This window comes from Leucoraja erinacea, chromosome 9 (genome assembly GCF_028641065.1).
Source record: "Leucoraja erinacea ecotype New England chromosome 9, Leri_hhj_1, whole genome shotgun sequence".
In the NCBI taxonomy this organism is placed as follows: Eukaryota; Metazoa; Chordata; class Chondrichthyes; order Rajiformes; family Rajidae; genus Leucoraja; species Leucoraja erinaceus.
The window spans coordinates 19,002,095-19,021,228 of NC_073385.1; the positions used below are offsets into that span (position 1 = coordinate 19,002,095).

Consider the following 19,134-nt stretch of genomic DNA (forward strand, 5'->3'; position numbering starts at 1 on the left):
CCTGAATCTGGTGGTGTGCACTTTCACACTTCTATGCCTTTTGCCCGATGGGAGACGGGAGAAGAGGTAATGGGCAGGGTGCGACTCATCCTTGATTATGCTGCTGGCCTGGCCGAGGCAGCGCGAGGTATAAATGGGGTCAATGGAAGCATGGGCAGAAATCGAGCCCATGCCCTCGATGAAAGGCCCCACGACGCTTTCTAACGGCTGAATCAGCCCGTTTGCGGGGACTTTCAGCGCCCCGCGGTTTAAAATCAAACTGCTGCATCGAGGAGATTGAGGCTCCCGATGTTGAAGTCTCCGCCAGCCGATGAAAGGCCCCACGATTTGGGGCGGACGAAGCTGCTGTTGCTGGAGTTCCGAGTCGGTCAACTCCAGATGTTATTCGCGTGCGTGTGTGCGAGCGTGTGTGTGTGTGTGTGTGTGTGCGTGTGTGTGTGTGTGTGTGTGTGTGTGCGTGCGTGTGTGTGTGTGTGTGTGTGTGTGTGTGTGTGTGTGTGTGTGTGTGTGCGTGCGTGTGTGTGTGTGTGCGTGTGTGCGTGTGTGTGTGGGCGCGCGCATAGTCGCGCGGCAGCCAAGAAATTGTGTCACCCCACCATGTACTGATAGCGATTTCCATGCCTGAATGGAAGGGAGATTAGTTTGTGTGATGGTCTGGGCTGCATGCACAACTCTCTGCAGCTCTGTGTCTCACATTTCACAGTGGCAGAAACCCAGCTGAATGGTCCCTCTCAACACCTGGAGTGCGGTCCTGACCTTTCATCTACCACACTGGAGACCTGAACCATCTTTAATCTGACTTTATCTTGCACTCTATGCTGTTCCTTTACCTGTGCATGTGAACTGCTTGAGTGTGATCATGCCTAGTCTTGTCTTAGCACACAAACAATAGCTTTTCACTGTACCTCGGCACACATTACAATAATAATCTAAACTAAACTCGGGTTCGATCCCGACTCCGGGCGCGGTCTGTGTGTGGTGTTTGCCAATTCTCCCTGTGACCACGCGGTGCTTCGGTTTCTGCCCACATCCCAAAGACAGTTCTTTTAAATGGAGAGACACAGTAATCTCGTTGTATGTGACACATGCAATGACAATAAAGCATTCTGATTCTGATTTTAATTTTGAAAGTCGTGCCGGTTTGTAGGTTAATTGGCCCTCTGTAAATTGTGTATAGGGAGTGGATGGGAAAGTGGGATAACACGGAACTAGATCCCGCCGATATGCACGTCCTTGCAATGCAGGGAGGAAATGCAGGCAGTCGCAGAACACCACAAAACAGCACCCGAGCTCAGGGTTGAATCCAGATCACTGGTTGCAACGCTTCATTCACTCGGCTGCTGTCTCCCCACAAGTGGAAATTGAGTTGGACAGTTTTTGAAGGGGTAAATCTTTCATTGTTTTCTCTGGCGAGGTTGAGCAGAGACCTGAAGTTTATAAAATGATGGGAGACAGAAATAGGGTCGACAGTCAGAAGCTTTTGCCCCAGTCCGGAATGGTCAAAGAATAGAGGGCATAGCTTTGAGATGAGAGGGGGGGGGGGGGGGGGGGGGGAGAGTTAAAGGAGATGTGTGGTGCAAGTTGTTTATCACATACAGAGAGAGGGTGCATGGAACACATTGCCAGGTGGAGATAGATAAAGTAGTGGAGTTTAAGAGGCATTTAGATGGGCACATCGATATGCAGGGGATGGAGACGTAGCAATTATGCGCACGTATTGGAGATTAGTTTAACTTGGCATCATGTACGGCACAGACAATGTCGGCCGAAGGGCCTGTTCTCCTGCACTGTACTGTTCAATATTCTAAATAAACAAAAAAACTGTTTCCAGGAAAATCAAATTAAGCAAATCAGTTAAATAATAAAAGGAAAGGTTACATTTTATTTCTTAAGAATGCAGCGATTGTGTTCAGGCAGTGCGGAAGCCGGCTCAATAGGAAAGCTGAAAGGGAATTGGACGAATACCAAATAAATAAGATCTGTTTGGCTGGGTGAGAGGGAACAAAGGAGCAGGACTCAGGGGAGAGCGAAAGCAAAGGGCTGGCACTGGGACAACGGGCTGAATGGCCACATTCTGGACCGCGGGGGCTGGGTTTATCAGATGTCCTGCCAGGTGCCTCTTCACCCTTGGTACAACAGGATCAAGGCTAGCAGGGTGTTGGCGCTTAGAAATACCACTGAAGGTAGGAGAGTTGGCTGCTATGGTGGCCCAGTGATAGAGTTGCTGCCTTACGGCGCCAGGGAACTGGGTTCGATCCTGTTCAACAGGTGCAGTCTGTATGGAGTTTGTACGTTCTCGCCGTGACCTGCGTGGGTTTTCTCCGGGTGCTCCGGTTTCCTCCCACACTCCAAAGACGTACAGGTTTGTAGGTTAATTGGCTAGGTAAAATGGTAAATTGTCGCTAGTGTGTGTAGGATAACGCTAGTGTGCGGGGATCACTGGTCGGCGCGGACTCGTGGGTGGGCGGAAATGCCTGTTTCTGCCCTGTATCTCTAAACTAAACTAAACTAAAAGTTGTCACTTACCATGGATGAGGGTTGCAGTCGTTCTTATCTGCAAGAGGAACAAAAGGCAGATTGAGCAACTTCAAAACAAAGCAAACTTGCACTGTGGAGCAGTAGAGTACAGTATAGGTTTGGAGTACACAGCATATTGAATGGTTGTATCATGGCTTGGTTTGGCAACTCAAACACCCAGTAATGAAGAAGATTGCCAAAAGTGGGGAAAACTGCCCGGTCCATCACGGTACTGACCTCCCCACCATCGAAGGTCCATCACAGATACTGACCTCCCCACCACCTCGAAGGTCCATCACAGATACTGACCTCTCCACCATCGAAGGGATCTACAGGCGTCGCTGCCTTACTAAGGCAGCCAGCATCGTCAAAGACCCACACCACCCTAGCCTCACTCTCATTCACCCCTGCCATCGGGAAGAAGGTACAGGAGCCTGAAAACTGTAACGTCCAAGTTCAGGAGCAGCTTCTTCCCAACAACCATCAGGCTACTAAGCACAACAACCTCCAAATAAGCTCCGAACTACATAGACTTGGGGGCATTATTTTTTACTTTTGATCACGGAAGGGGTGAGGGGAACATCCCGAGGAATGTTTATCTCTCGGTCGCAGCCTCCTGATGAAATGGTGTCGGTGTGGAGAGCAAGGATGCAGGAGCAGCAATAGGTACTGAGTAGACACACACAAGAGCAGGACGTTTGACAATGTGCTACGTGAGCCGCCGGTACTTACTCTGCGTGCAGCTCTGTCCTTCCCATCCCTCTTTACACACGCAGGTGTAGGAGTCGCCACTTCCCACACACGTCCCACCATTCTGGCAACGATTCGGGATGCAACTGCTGTCCTTAGCTGCAACGCACAAATCGCTCTGGTCAGGTTTATGGCAATACGAGGCAGAAACATAGTGCTAGAGTAACTCAGCGGGTCAGGCAGCATCTCTGGAGAACATGGATAGGTGACGTTTCGGGTTGGGACCTTTCTTCAGCGTGATTGTATTATGCTGAGGACCTGCATCCACCTATCACTTGCCAGATTTGTCCCGCTCCCACCTCCCTCCCAGCTTTCCCCCCTGAATACAGTCAGTCTGGAGAAGGGTCCCAACCCGAGATGTCCATGTTCTCCAGAGATGCCGCCTGGCCCATTGAGTTATTCCAGCACTATGCCGTTTATTAAACTCATCTCAAGGCAAGGCTGCACTGCCTCGCCTCATCCTTCCAAGGCCAGGACTGAGCTGCCATGACAAGCCTTAGATCGGCAGCGCCCCTGCACAGGCGGCCTGATGGTGAGAAACGGCGCCCCGATGTGGTCGTGGACTTTGTTACCAGTGTGAATAAAATACATAACACAAGTTCACCTTGCTGCCAGTGTCGGTGTGGTCACTGGCGTTACCTCTCAACGCTGCTGTTTCCCAGACGGCGTTGGAGGTGCACTCTCGCAGGCCATCAAGCAAGGGGCACAAAGCGCAGGCCGTGATAGAGAAGGGGAACTCACCGAGATTGCAGGTGGAGCCAGCCCACTCTGGAGGGCAGGCACATCGGAAGGTGTCTCCCACGTCGTGGCAGGTGCCCCCGTTACTACACGTCCGCTCATCGCATTGGCTCTCCCCTGCAGGGGCAGAAGGGTTTCACGATTAAAGCAGGGAAAGTGGTGCAGCGGTAGAGTTGCTGCCTCACAGCGCCAGAGACCCGGGTTCCATCCTCACTACGGGTGCTGTCTGTACGGAGTTTGTACGTTCTCCCCGTGGGTTTTCTCCGGGTGCTCCGGTTTCCTCCCACACTCCAAAGACATACAGGATTGTAAGTTAATTGGCTTGGTAAAAATTATAAATTGTCCCTAGTGTGTGTAGGAAAGTGCTAGTGTTGGGGGAGTCCAGAACCAGGGGCCACAGCTTAAGAATAAGGGGTAAGCCATTTAGAACCGAGACGAGTAAACACTTTTTCTCACAGAGAGTGGTGAGTCTGTGGAATTCTCTGCCTCAGAGGGCGGTGGAGGCCGGTTCTCTGGATACTTTCAAGAGAGCTAGATCGGGCTCTTAAAGATAGCGGAGTCAGGAGATATGGGGAGAAGGCAGGAACGGGGTACTGATTGGGGATGATCAGCCATGATCACATTGAATGGCGGTGCAGGCTCGAAGGGCCAAATGGCCTACTTCTGCACCTGTTGTCAACGGTCTATTGTACGGGGATCGCTGGTCGGCGTGATTCCGCGCTGTATCTCGAAACGAAACTAAAATAGTTTGCACTTCTAACACAGTAAAACTGGTGAGGGAATTCGCAAGAACATGCAAGAAAAAGATAGAATCATAGGAGCAGGGAAACAGGCCCTCGGTGGGCTGCCCCATCATGTGGATGAGAAGGAAGCTATCATGCAGGGATAAATCATAATGTTTAAGAAAGTACTGCAGATGCTGGTAAAATCGAGGGTAGACACAAAATGCGGGAGTAACTCAGCGGGTGGGGCCACATCTAGATGCATTTTGTGTCTACCAGGGATATATTATAAAGTCATAAAACACAGAAACAGGCCCCCGAGACGTCCTACTGGTTTCACTGTCGTCCTGTTTAGTTTCACTGTTTGCATCCACTAGGGAGAGGGAGAGCAAAACAGAATTTGCAACACTAAAATCATAAAACGTGACATTAGTTTGGGAGACACAAAATGCTGGTGTAACTCAGCTTGTGAGGCAGCATCTCTGGAGAGAAGGAATGGGTGACGTTTTGGGTCGAGAGTGATGAATGGTCTCGACCCAAAACATCGGCCATTCCTTCCCAAAGTCAAAGTCAAAATCAATTTTATTCGTCACATGCACCCGAAGGTGCAGTGAAATGAATTTGCCAGCAGCGATACTTAAAAAGAACACACAATACACAATAAGATTTAACACAAACATCCACCACAGCATTCTTCACTGTAATAGAAGGCAACAAAGTTTAGCCAGTCCTCCACCTTTGTTCACCCGTGGTCGCGGCTATGAACGGTCAAACACACTTGGAGCTTGGAGTGCCCGAATCGGCACTTTCTTATCAGAGACCGCAGCTTCAGGATGTTATAATCTAGATGCTGCCTCACCTGCTGTGTTACTCCAGCATTTTGTGTCTACCTTGGATTTAAACCAGCATCTGCAGTTCTTTCTTACACACTAGTTTGGGAAGTGTGGATCAGGTGAACAGTTGTGTGGGAATGTGTAGGATGGAACTGCAGATGCTGGTTTTACACCGTATACACAAAACGCTGGAGTAACTCAGCGGGACGGGCAGCATCTCTGGAGAGAAGGAATGGGGTGACGGTTTTGGTTCGGGACGCTTCAGTGTCCAGCATTCTGTGCCTCTGTGAGAGGGGGACGTGGTGGTTGGTCCAGCACTCTGCGTGCAGCATTCGCATGAAGGGGCAGAGCACTTACTGGAGTGGCAGGTCTTCCCCTTCCAGTTGTTGGTGCAGTCGCAGTGGAAGTCGTTCAGCCTGTCCACACAGTGGCCTCCGTTGAGACAGGGGTTAGGGTTGCAATTGTTGATGTCTACATGTGAGAACAGACAGAGGACCATCAGATTTCATTAATAGACAGTAGGTGCAGGAGTAGGCCATTCGGCCCTTCGAGCCAGCACCGCCATTCAATGTGATCATGGCTGATCATCCCCAATCAGTACCCCGTTCCTGCCTTCTCCCCATATCCCCTGACTCCGCTATCTTTAATCGCTCACCAGCAACGCACATGTGCCTATGGTCATAATGTGAGAAATAGCCGTGCGGCAGAGGCCTTCCCGAGGTGCCCAAAGGTTCATCTGTCGGTGTGACCGGGATCCTGTCCGAAAACACGTCTGTCAGCGGGACCGGGAACCCGCCTGAAAGTTGGTCGGGACCGGGAGGGAGTTGGAGACGTCAGACACGAGGAACAGGGGGTGAACCGGGATCATCCCTCCAGTGCCTTCGAGGTCGGCTGGGACACAAAGATGGCCGGGCGAGGAGAGGGACGAGGGACGATGGTTCTCTAGTACATCAAGCGCACGGCCCGACCGGACTTTGCAGACGGTGCCAACAATGGTGACGCTAGTGTGTGTAATATATGATCTCAGGATCACACTGTGCAGTTGCATATGTGGCAAAGAAAGCATGCATGAGTTGGGCCGAAGGGCCCGTTTCCGTGCCGTACGACTCTATGATGTTACGAGCGTCTACCGGCAGTGTCTTATCACTCACCAATCTCACACAACACGCCCTCCCATCCATCAGGACAGATACAAGCAAAGGAGTCCACTCCATCAATACACGTGCCTCCATTTATGCACTGGTTCTGAGTGCAGTCGTTGATATCTGCAGAAGACACAATTTTAAGGTACTGTTGACATTGAACCATGGACAGGCCGACCCATAACGCTGGGTGGGTAAACAGTCCGCACTACTTGGGCAGCACAGTGGCACAGCTGGTAGAACCACTGCCTCACCACGCCAGAGACCCGGGTTTCATTCCCAGCCCAGCTGCTGTCTGCGCAGAACAGGCAAGGATAGATAGGGTGGACAGTCAGAATCTTTTCCCCAGGATGGAAATATCAAATACGAAGGCATTAAGGTGAGTGGAGAAAAGTTTAAACAAGATAAGATCGGAAGATCATAAGAGATAGGAGCAGAATTAGGCCATTCGGCCCATCAATACTCCGCCATTCAATCATGGCAGATCTATCTCTCCCTCCTAACCATTCTCCTGCCTTCTCCCCAAAACCCCTGACACCTGTACTAATCAAGAATCTATCTATCTCTGCCTTAAATATATCCATTGACGGCCTCCACAGCCTTCTGTGGCAAAGAATTCCACAGACTCACCACCCTCTGGCTAAAGAAATTCCACCTCATCTCCTTCCTAAAGGAGTTCTGTTCAATGTTCTATGATGGTCGGCATGGACTAAGGTCCATATTCAAATTGCATCGATCCCTGACCCTAAAACCACATTGCAGGAGCATCAAAGAACATGCAGATATTGAGGTGGCATTGTGACTTACTTTCGTGGCAATAGGTGCCGGTGAAGCCGCGGTTGCAGGCACAGGTGAAGTTCCCTGCCGGCTGGCTGATGCAGGTGCCGTGGGGGCCGCAGACATTGGACGAGATGTAGCGGAAGCCGTCCTGACTGCTGTTGCTGGAGATCGCCACTGTGCAGCTGTCAATGACTGCGGGAACAAGAGCACAGGGATCAATCAGAGCAGATAATACCATACATCAATATCATCTATTCAATTGGAATGGCAGAGTAGACTTGGTGGGCCGAATGGCCTACTTCTGCGCCTATGACTTATGAATGTTCAACAAAGCGCAAACTGCCGGAAGAACACAGTGGATCAGGCAGCATCAGTTGAGGGAAATGGACAGGTGACGATTTGTGTTGGGACTCTTCAGGTCAGATGGTCAGAGAGGCACAGAGGTTGGGAGCAAGGGATTTGCAGACAGGTGTCGATTTGTATTTATTATTATCACGTATACGAATTTACAGTGAAAACCTTCATTTTGCATGCTATCCAATCAACTCATAGATACATAGACAATAGGTGCAGGTGTAGGTCATTCGGCCCTTTGAGCCAGCCCCACCATTCAATGTGATCATAGCTGATCATCCACAATCAGTACCCCGTTCCTGCCTTCTCCCCATATCCCCTGACTCCGCTATCTTTAAGAGATCGATCTAACTCTCTTGAAAGCATCCAGAGAATTGGCCTCCACTGCCTTCTGAGGCAGAGAATTCCACAGATTCACAACTCTTTGAGTGAAAACGTTTTTCCCCATCTCCGTTCTAAATGGCTTACCCCTTATTCTTAAACTGGGAACATGTGTTCCTGCCTCTAGCATGTCCAATCCTTTAATAATCTTATATGTTTTAATAAGATCCCCTCTCATCCTTCTAAATTCCAGTGTATACAAGCTCAGTCGCTCCATTCTATCAACATATGACAGTCCCGCCATCCCAGGAGTTAAGATAATGCTACACATATCTACAATCAAATCAAACTCCAGTACAACAGGTAGAGCAAAGGGGAAGATACAGAGTGCAGAATATAGTTCTCAGCATTGTAGAGCATCAGTTCCATAGAAAGCATACTGTCGGGCTGTATCACAGCTTGGTATGGGAACAGCTCTGCCCAAGATCGCCAGAAATTGCAGAGAGTTGTGGATGTAGCCCAGTCCATCACACAGACCACACTCCCCACCATTGTAGATGTAGCCCAGTCCATCACACAGACCACACTCCCCACCATTGTAGATGTAGCCCAGTCCATCACACAGACCACACTCCCCACCATTGTAGATGTAGCCCGGTCCATCACACAGACCACACTCCCCACCATTGTAGATGTAGCCCAGTCCATCACACAGACCACACTCCCCACCATTGTAGATGTAGCCCGGTCCATCACACAGACCACACTCCCCACCATTGTAGATGTAGCCCAGTCCGTCACACAGACCACACTCCCCACCATTGACTCCATCTACACTTCACGCTGCCTTGGGGAAGCGGCCAACATAATCAAACACTTGTCCCACCCCGGTCATTCCTTCTTCTCCCCGCTCCCGTCCGGCAGAAGGTACAGAAGCTTGAAAGCGCGCACCACCACTCAGGAACAGCTTCTTCCCCTCTGTTATCAGGCTTCTGAATGGTCCTTCTATAAGCTAGGGTACTGTCCGATTCACCTCTACCCCATTGTGGACATTGGACTCTGTCTGTGGAACTGATGCGCTACAATGCTGAGAACTATATTCTGCACTCTGTATCTTGTCCTTTGCTCCACCTATTGTACTGGAGTTTGGCTTGATTGTATTCATGTATAGCGTTATATGATCTGATCAGATAGCATGTATAGCAAAGCTTTTCACTGTACCTCGGTACACGAGGTAATAATAAACCTCAACTCCAATCCCTTTGCAGTGTAATGCAACTTTTATTGTGTACTGTTTGAGGGACTTGCCTGCTAGCGTCGTGATTCATGCACCGGAACTCCACGATCCCTCTGAAGTTCACTCACTTGCAGACTCTACCATTTAGATAATAATCTGCCTTTTGATTGTCCTTACCAAGTGCATGACCTCACTCTTACCCACATTAGACTCCATTTACAAGCAGTCTTGTGTTCACTCTTTCAAGTTATTTATATCCCATAACGGAATCACAGCATCCTTATCACAACATCCCCTTCCACCTATTTTTGTATAATTGGCAAATTTGGAGACCTTACATGCTGTTCCTTCCTCCAAGTCATTAATGTAAATGGTGAACCAAGAACGGATCTGAGCTACTTCACTGGTTAAGGGGCTGTCCCACTTGCGTGACCTAATTGGCGAGTTTAAAAGAGTTTGAAAAAATGACATGTTGAAGACCTCCTTTGACTACGTAGAAGACCTCCTTCGACCATGTTGAAGACTAGCTACGACTAACTTCTGGAAAATTGGACACCGAATAGTGGAGAGTGAAGACGACCTCCTTTGATGTCCTTCGACCTCCCTTCGACTATGATGAAGACTATCTACAACTACCTTCAACTACCCTCAATTACCTACGACTAACATGCTGAACTACTATGACCTACCACAACTAAACCTAGGAGTAAAAAAGTATTGATTTTTTCCATGGCGACCTTTTATTACTCGCGGGCATTTTATAACATATTGAAAAAACCGCCGCGACCTAGCTGAAGCCTCGAGTACGCGGAGACCACTCTTGAGCATGAAGGAGAGTTACTAAGACCTCCTACGACCTCGTGTCAACCATGTTGCGAATATGAGTCGAGGGCAAAGTCGGCAGAACTTGCGGATTAGGTCGCCAAAGTGGGACAGGCCCTTTACGTCCGTCCAGCCTAAAATGGACTCACTTATTCCGTGACTGTGGGAGTGGGAGGTGGCCCCCAGGGCACCAATGTTGAAGCGGGAGGAGGGGGACGACTGTTTGCGGGACATTCTGCATGGAGGTGAGGGATGCAACGGGCCTTTATGGCCAACTACAGCTGGGACGGTGAAAATGGCGTCAGAACCTGGTGACTCTTGCAATATGGACTCAGTTTCTAGACACTCTGTACTTAATCTGGGATTGTATTTATGTATGACAATACCTTAACTGTACCTTGGTAAGTCTTAGTAAAGAACCATTGTACTTTGTTCTCTAGGTGGCTGGCAGTTCTCAACCCATTCTAACACGCTCGTTTCAATAATATGGGCTTTTTAATTCATGCACCAGCTTCCTTCGCGTGCAACTAAATATGTAACTTCTCCAGGTTCCCCTCTTCCTGTTACGCAGAACAGAACAGCACAGGAACAGGCCCTTCGGCCACTATGTCTGTGCCAAACACGATGCCACTGTCGGGAGCGGGCAGGAGAATGGGGTTAGGAGGGAAAGATAGATCAGCCACGAACCAATGGTGGAGTAGACTTGATGAGTCGAATGGCCTTATATATCCAGTCAGAAATGACTGAGAGTGGGCTCAACTGGGGAGATCTCGAAAGACATTTGTCAATGGCCCATGCTCCCTACAGGAGCAAAGGGCTTAAGAAGAAGAAGATGAAGATCTTATATATATCTGTCTCCACCACCATCCCTGGCAGCAAGTTCCAGGCACAGTGTAAAAAGAGAATTGACTGCACACACCCATCAAACTTTGCCCCTCTCACCTTAAAGCTACACCCTGTGACATTTGACATTTCCATCCTGGGAAAAAGGTTCTGACTGTCTCCCATAGTTTCTATACCTCTCTCCGCTCTCCCTTCAACCTCTGGCGTTCCAGAGAAAACCCATCCATGTCTGTTCAACCTTGTAGCTAGGTAGACAAAAGTGCTGGAGAAACTCAGCGGGTGCAGCAGCATCTATGAATGGTTTCGGCCCAAAACGTTGCCTTTTTCCTTCGCTCCATAGATGCTGCTGCACCCGCTGAGTTTCTCCAGCATTTTTGTCTACCTTCGATTTTCCAGCATCTTCAGTTCCTTCTTAAACAACCTTGTAGCAAACTCCCTGTCATCCAGGAATCATTCCGGTAAACCTTTTCTACACGCTGCAGATATCGGAACCTTGAGCAGAACACAAAGTGTTTGAGTAACTCCGCGGCACAGACAACATCATGGGGGGAAATGAAAGGCAAGTTTTGGGTCGGGACCCTCTCCCAACTTCTCCTTCAGAGTCTGGGTCTTAGTAACGTTTTCCACCGTGGGGACTGATGTAAACAATTTATGCAACACTTTTGTCATTTATTTCCTGGAGTGGACAGTGGGGCAGCTGGTAGAGCTGCTGCCTAACAGCGCCAGAGTCCCAGGTGTCTGTTTGGAATATGCATGTTTTCCCCGTGACCGAAGTTAGCCAAGGTAGATGTGGGGCCTCTGGATAACAAAGGCTGGTGAATGAATAAAAACATTTTAATACAGGGACCCTGACCTGAAAGGTCACCAATCCCTGTTCTCCGGAGATGCTGCCTGACCTGGTGGTGAGCTACTCCAGCACTTTGTGTCTTTTTTAATTTATAAACTAGTATCTGCAGTTCCTTGTAACCACAGTAACAGGAAAGAAATTGATTGATTGAAAGATACAGCATAGAAACAGGCCCTTCGGCCCACCGAGTCCACGCCGACCATCGATCACCCGTTCACACTAGTGCAATGTTAACCCACTTTCTCATCCACTTGCAATACACTGGCGGCAATCGACAGAAGCCAATTAATCTACCGCAAGTCTTTGGGATGTGGGGGGATGTGGGAGGAAACCGGAGCACCTGGAGGAAACCCACGTGGACACAGGGCGAACGAGTAAAGGGCCTGTCCCACTTACGTGATTTTTTTCGGCAACTTGCCGGCGCCCGTCAAAGTCGCAGCAAGTCGCCAAAAATGTTCAAAATGTTGAAAATCCAGTGGCGACCAGAAAAAGGTACCAATCTCTGGGCGACTACTCAGGACCAAACAGGAGTCACCCCGCGACAGGTCGCGGGAGTGGGACAGGCCCCTAACACTCCACACAGACACCGGCCGTCGTCAGGATCGAACCCGCTTATCTGACGCCATGAGGCAGCGGCTCTACCAGCTGCACCACCATTCTGATGGGCAATTACTGACGGGTATGGGTGAGAGAAGATGAGCGTCACCAGTTAAACGTACCTCGACAGGGCACAGATCGGCAGTGATCCTTGAGCAGTGAGCAGTTCTTCCCCTCGTAGTCCTCCGGACAGGCGCAGTAGTAATCGTTACCCAGCACGTAGCACTTGGCGTGGTTCTGACAGGGGCTGGGATCACAGTAGTTGATCTTCTTCTGTAATAGAGGAGCAAAAAACCCCATGAAGCAGAATAAAGACCGCAGTAGAACATAGAACTGTACAGCACGAGACCTGGCCCTCCGGCACACAATGTCTGTGTTGAACATGATGCCATGGTAAAACACTTCTGAACCTTCTGAATTTTTGTAGTCGGCAGGGCAGTACTCTGAATATGGAACGAGTTGCGAGAGGAGGTAGTTGAGATGTACATGGATAGGAAAGTTTTCCCATGTGAGAGGGGAGAAGAGGGAGTGACCAGGGTGCAACTCGTCCTTGATTATACTGGTGGCTTTGTCAAGGCAGCATGAGTTGTAAGTGGAGTCAATGGAAGGGAGGTTTGTTCGTGTGATGGTCTGGGCTGCGTCCACAACTCTCTGCAATTTCCTGCGGTCTTGGCGGGAATTATTCCCAAACCATGCTGTGATGCATCTCGATAAAATGCTTTGGATAATGTAGCTAGGGGTAAGGTAGTCAGATGGGAACAATGCATAAAACAAACAGCGACAGCTGGAAATGGAAAAATATTCACACATCTGACCGGCACCTGATGAATAATGAAGTCAAGTCACCTAGTACACACCATGCTCACTGGCCAATCCTGTGCTAAACCCACAGGTTTCAGTCTCACCTCAACAACCGGCCATCAGCTGTTCCCACCGCAGAATCTGGGGCCCTTGCCATTGGAGAAAACATTTAACATTCTTTACGCTGCCAGTTGCCTCCATTCTACTGACACCGTCACTCTCAGTCATAGTTACAGGCCGAACTCTGCTATTCAACCTTGAGGCTGGATTACTAGTGTGTCTGCAACTCCACGCAGGGGAGATGGGAGAGGTTGCTACAGAACCAAGGGCAGGAGCTCTGACATTAAACCTTAGGCCACTAGATTATAGCTGTCATCCAGAGGAACAGAGGACATAGGTTCAAGATGAAGGCAAAAAGATTTAATAGGAATCCGAGGGGTAACTTTTTCACACAAAGGATGGTGGGTGTAATATCCCTGTCCCACTTGGGAAACCTCTGGAGACTTTGCGCCCCACCCAAGGTTTCCGTGCAGTTCCCGGAGGTTGCAGGTGGTTGCACGTAGTGGAAGCAGGTAGGGAGACTGACAAAAACCTCCGTGAACCTCCGGGAACTGCACAGAAACCTTGGGTGGGGCACAAAGTCTCCAGAGGTTTCCATTCAGGTTTCCTAACTGACAGGGGCATAAGGAACAAGCTGCCAGAGGAGGTAGTTGAGACTGGGACTATCCCAATGTTTAAGAAACTGTTAGACGGGTACAAGGGTAGGACAGGTTTAGAGGGATATTGGCCAAAAGTAGGCAGGAGGGACTAGTGTAGCTGGGACATGTTGGCCAGTGTGGGTAAGTTGGGCTGAAGAGCCTGTTTCCACACTATATGATTCTATGACTCTATCACTTAGAGCCATACAGCAAGGCAACAGGCCCTTCAGCCCACCTTGACCATGCCAACCGAGTTGGGATATTGGGCAAGTCCTGCATTTGGCTGACAGCCCTCCAAATCCTTCCTTATCCATAAATCTGCCTAAATGTTTTAGTTTGGAGATACTGCCCCTTCGGCCCACCGAATGTACGACGACCATCGATCACCCTGTTCACACTAGTTCTGTGTTATCCCACATACCCATCCACTCCCTACACACCAGGGGCAATTTACAGAGGGCCAATTAACCTGCAAACGCACACGAGGACAGGATTGAACCCGGTTCTCTGGCGCTGTGAGGCAGCAGCTCAACCCGCTGCACCAGTGCGTCAAGACACAAGAGTGTTTTATTATCTATCGTATGTCCTGAAATGAAACAATGATATTCTTACAGTACTTGGCAATGCCTTTTAGAGGGTATAATTGCATCGGCTTCTATTGCTTGCTTGGGCAGCTCTTTCCACACACAGACTAACTACTGTGTTATTTGCTCCCCATTGAGATCAGTTAACACAATCAAAAGGTGGGATACAACAACATGGAAAACTTAAAAGGTAGTCAGTAGCATGGCTGACAAGTTTGAAAATATTCCCAATCCACATGGCCAAACCCTCCGCACAGCCCTTCCGCAAAACATCACCACGAGCGATCTCTCACCTCGCAGAAGGTCCCGGTGTGACCACGCTCGCACTGACAGTGGAAGCCCCCCAGCAGGTCCTGACACCGACCCTTGTTCACACAGGGCTGACTGGCACACTCGTTGATGTCAATCTCGCAGTTCCTGCCGACAACCCCACGCGGGCAGACACACTGGTAACCGTGCATGCCGTCCGGCTGCAACAGTAACGGGAAAGAGGTTACACCAACCGCACGAGAGAGACTCAACACTTCCACTCCGAGCAGTTTAGACAAACATATACAGCGTGGAAGTATACACGGCGTGGAAATATATACGGTGATAAATACAGCGTGGAAATGTACACAATATTTACAGCGTGAAAACATATACAGGGTGGAAGTATACACAGCGTGGAAATATATATGGTGATAAATACAGCGTGGAAGTATATACGGTGATAAATACAGCGTGGAAGTATATAGGGTGATAAATACAGCGTGGATATATATACGATATATACAGCGTGGAGATATACACAGCGTGGAAACAGGCCCTTCCTCCCACACTGACTATCGATCACCATTTTCTCTAGTTCTATGTTATCCCACTTTCTCATCCACTCCCTACACACTGGGGACAATATACAAAGAGCCAATTAACCTATAAACCCGCATGTCTTTGGGATGTGGGGTGGAGACCCACGCCTACCCTGTGAGATAGGCGCAAAAAGCTGGAGTAACTCAGCGGATCTGGAGAAAAGGAATAGGTGGCGTTTTGGATCGAGAACATTCTTCATAGAGAACTTCTTCTACAGTTGTATAGGGCTCTGGTGAGATCACATCTGGAGTATTGTGTGCAGTTTTGGTCTCCTAATTTGAGGGAGGACATCCTTGCGATTGAGGCAGTGCAGCGTAGGTTCACGAGATTGATCCCTGGGATGGCGGAACTGTCATATGAGGAAAGATTGAAAAGACTAGGCTTGTATTCACTGGAGTTTCGATGGATGAGGGGGGATCTTATAGAAACATATAAAATTATAAAAAGGACTGGACAAGCTAGATGCAGGAAATATGTTCCCAATGTTGGGCGAGTCCAGAACCAGGGGCCACAGTCTTAGAATAAAGGGGAAGCCATTTAAGACTGAGGTGAGAAAAAACTTTTTCACCCAGAGAGTTGTGAATTTATGGAATTCCCTGCCACAGAGGGCAGTGGAGGCCAAGTCACTGAATGGATTTAAGAGTTAGATAGAGCTCTAGGGGCTAGTGGAATCAAGGGATATGGGGAGAAGGCAGGCACGGGCTATTGATTGGGGACGATCAGCATTGATCACAATGAATGGCGGTGCTGGATCGAAGGGCTGAATGGCCTCCTCCTGCACCTATTTTCTATGTTTCTACAGCTGGAAGCTGTTCTTATGAAGCTGCAGCAAGTAAAAATCTCTTTGTTCCAGTTCATATCTGGTGCGTATGTCAATTAGATCCTGTACAGGGTGGACACAAAATGCTGGAGTAACTCAGCGGGTGAGGCAGCACCTCTGGAGAGAAGGAATGGGTGACGTTTCGTGTCGGGACCCTTCTTCAGACTTACACGTGCAACTGTACAGCATAGGAACAGGGCCTTCGACCCACAATGTCTGTGTAGAACAAGTGAAACTAATCTCCTCTGCCAGCAGGTGATCCTTCCATTCTCTGCATATCTATCTAAAAGCCTCTTAAATGCCACTAATGTATCTGCCTCCACCACCACCCGCAGCAGTGCGTTCCAGACACCCGCCACCAATGGTCCCAAGTATCAGGGAGTGGTGTAATGGAGAACTATTGTGAATGGGTGCTTGATGGTCGGCATGGACTCGGTGGGCTGAAGGGCCAGTATATCAGAGTTGTATCTCTAAACTAAACTAAATCAATCGGGTTTCATACCTTGCACGCGGCTCCATTCTGGCATTGTCCGTGGCAGTTCTCAGTGTCTGGAAAAGTCAATGAGTTGACAGTTAGAGGACAATTTAAAGCACAGCCCACCTCGGCAGGTTGAGAGGTGGGTGGATGAGCCACCTTTACATTATCTCCTTCTGCTGCCACGTATTGAACAGCGAGGACCGACACACAATACCCAGGCACGTGTCTGGGACGTCTGCACACCCCTCAGCAGCACAGCACGGTTTTAAATGGAAGAGCAGGAGTATCCTGGCTTCCCACCCTGCCGATATACTCAATATTCCCAAATCGGGAACAGTCTTAAAGAAGGAACTGCAGATGCTGGAAAATCGAAGGTAGACAAAAGTGCTGGAGAAACTCAGCGGGTGCAGCAGCATCTATGGAGTGAAGGAAATAGGCAACGATTCGGGCCGAAACGTTGCCTATTTCCTTCGCTCCATGGATGCTGCTGCACCAGTTGAGTTTCCCCAGCACTTTTGTCTACCTTCGGGAACAGTCTTTATCCCTCTCTTACAAGCGCCCAGGTACACAGATCAGTACAGCACAGTAACTGGCCATTCTGCCCACAATGTCTGTGCCTAACATGACACCAAGTTAAACTAATCTTCATTGCCCCATTCTCTGCATATCTATGCGTCTATCTAAAAGACTCTTAAACACCATTATCATATCTGCCTTCACCACCGTCAACGGCAGCGCGTTCCAGGCAGCGGCCTGGCACTCCATCAGCGGCCTGCCGCTCCAAGAAGGCCGAGCGCGCGGATCATACACGGTCTGTGGCGGCAAGGAGCGGTGGTGGACATCGACAACATCGTCTGGCCAGGCCAACCCCTGCAACACCGGCCCAGTAATTCGGTCTGATTGTGCTAATGTATAGGAAGATTGTCACCGAACTGTGCACAAAAAAATAATTTCTCTGTACTTAGGTACATGACAATAAGGTACCAATGATCCATTGAGGTGAATTTATAGCGACTCTCCTTCATTGGTCTTTGAGACACCAATGTAACAGGGGGTTGCAAACACACCGACAGACACGCACACACAGACAGACACGCACACACGGACAGACACGCACACACAGACAGACACGCACACACGGACAGACACACACACACGGACAGACACGCACACACACAGATACACAGACACACACACACACAGATACACACAGACACACGCAGACACACACACACACACACAGACACACACACACACACAGACACACACACACACACACAGATACACACACACACACACATACACAAACACACACACGGACAGACACACACACACACACAGATACACACAGACACACACACACGCACAGACAGACACGCACAAGGACAGACACACACACTACATACAGACAGACCCACACACGGACAGACACACACACATGGACAGACACACACACACACACACACACACACAGACAGCCCTACAGACAGACACACACACACACACACACACACACACCACACACAGGACAGACACAGACACACACACACACAGACATACATACACAGACATACAGACACACACACACACATGCGGATAGACAGACACACAGACAGACACACACACAGACAAACAGATACACAGACAGATACACAGACACACACACACACAGATAGACTATACGAGTGCACAAAAATATTAAGCAGAATACTGACGTAGATCACAGTTCTGTCCAGACCATCCTGGGAGGCAGTCACAGTAATATCCACCAATCAAATTTCTACAAGGGTAAGAGTTAACGCAAGGCTCCACCTCACATTCATTAGCATCTGTGAAAGGAGAGGGGGGAATGCAAGAGAAGAGAGAAAAAAGTCAGCAACCACTACCACAAAAAGCATGCAAGCAGATTAGTTGGAAAAAGACCCAACGCATGACCACTGAAAAAGCACCAATTTGTCCAGTTATATATAAAAAATTAATGCAATCTCAAGAATGTGAAAAAAGACACAACGTGCTAGAGTAATTCAGCAGGTCAAGCAGCATCTCTGGAGGACATGGATAGATAACGGTTCTGGTCGAGATTCTTCTTCAGACTGCTATTAGAGCATTTACAATACTATATGGTAGTATGTATATAGTATACAATAGAATTATACTGGACCAGCATCTGAATCTGGAGAAGGGTGGCATGGTTGAAGGGTGGCACAGCGGTAGAGTTGCTGCCTCACAGCACCAAAGACCAGGTTTGATCCTGACTACAGATGCTGTCTGTACGGAGTTTGTACGTTCTACCTGTGGCCGTGTTGGGTTTTCTCCGGGTGCTCCGGTTTCCTCCCACATTCCAAAGACGTGCAGGTTTGTAGGTTAATCAGGTTCAGCAAATAGTCCCTAGCGGGTA

The 19,134-nt window shown here is 49.0% G+C and overlaps 1 protein-coding gene across 3 annotated transcripts in view; it reads right to left on the reverse strand.

Annotated features, from left to right (window-relative positions):
• Positions 1 to 19,134, reverse strand: part of jag2b (jagged canonical Notch ligand 2b) — a 185,388-nt gene that overhangs the window by 20,593 nt on the left and 145,661 nt on the right. For 2 of the 3 annotated variants that reach the window (XM_055640248.1, XM_055640250.1), the window contains 10 exons: positions 18,452 to 18,565; positions 16,761 to 16,807; positions 14,880 to 15,056; positions 12,626 to 12,776; positions 7,510 to 7,674; positions 6,712 to 6,825; positions 5,918 to 6,031; positions 4,009 to 4,122; positions 3,250 to 3,366; positions 2,527 to 2,554 (listed from right to left, as the gene is read on the reverse strand). In XM_055640248.1, the coding sequence (XP_055496223.1) occupies positions 2,527 to 2,554; positions 3,250 to 3,366; positions 4,009 to 4,122; positions 5,918 to 6,031; positions 6,712 to 6,825; positions 7,510 to 7,674; positions 12,626 to 12,776; positions 14,880 to 15,056; positions 16,761 to 16,807; positions 18,452 to 18,565 (1,141 nt within the window). The remainder of the gene's footprint in view (positions 1 to 2,526; positions 2,555 to 3,249; positions 3,367 to 4,008; positions 4,123 to 5,917; positions 6,032 to 6,711; positions 6,826 to 7,509; positions 7,675 to 12,625; positions 12,777 to 14,879; positions 15,057 to 16,760; positions 16,808 to 18,451; positions 18,566 to 19,134) is intronic. The other variant, XM_055640249.1, reaches the window with a different exon arrangement.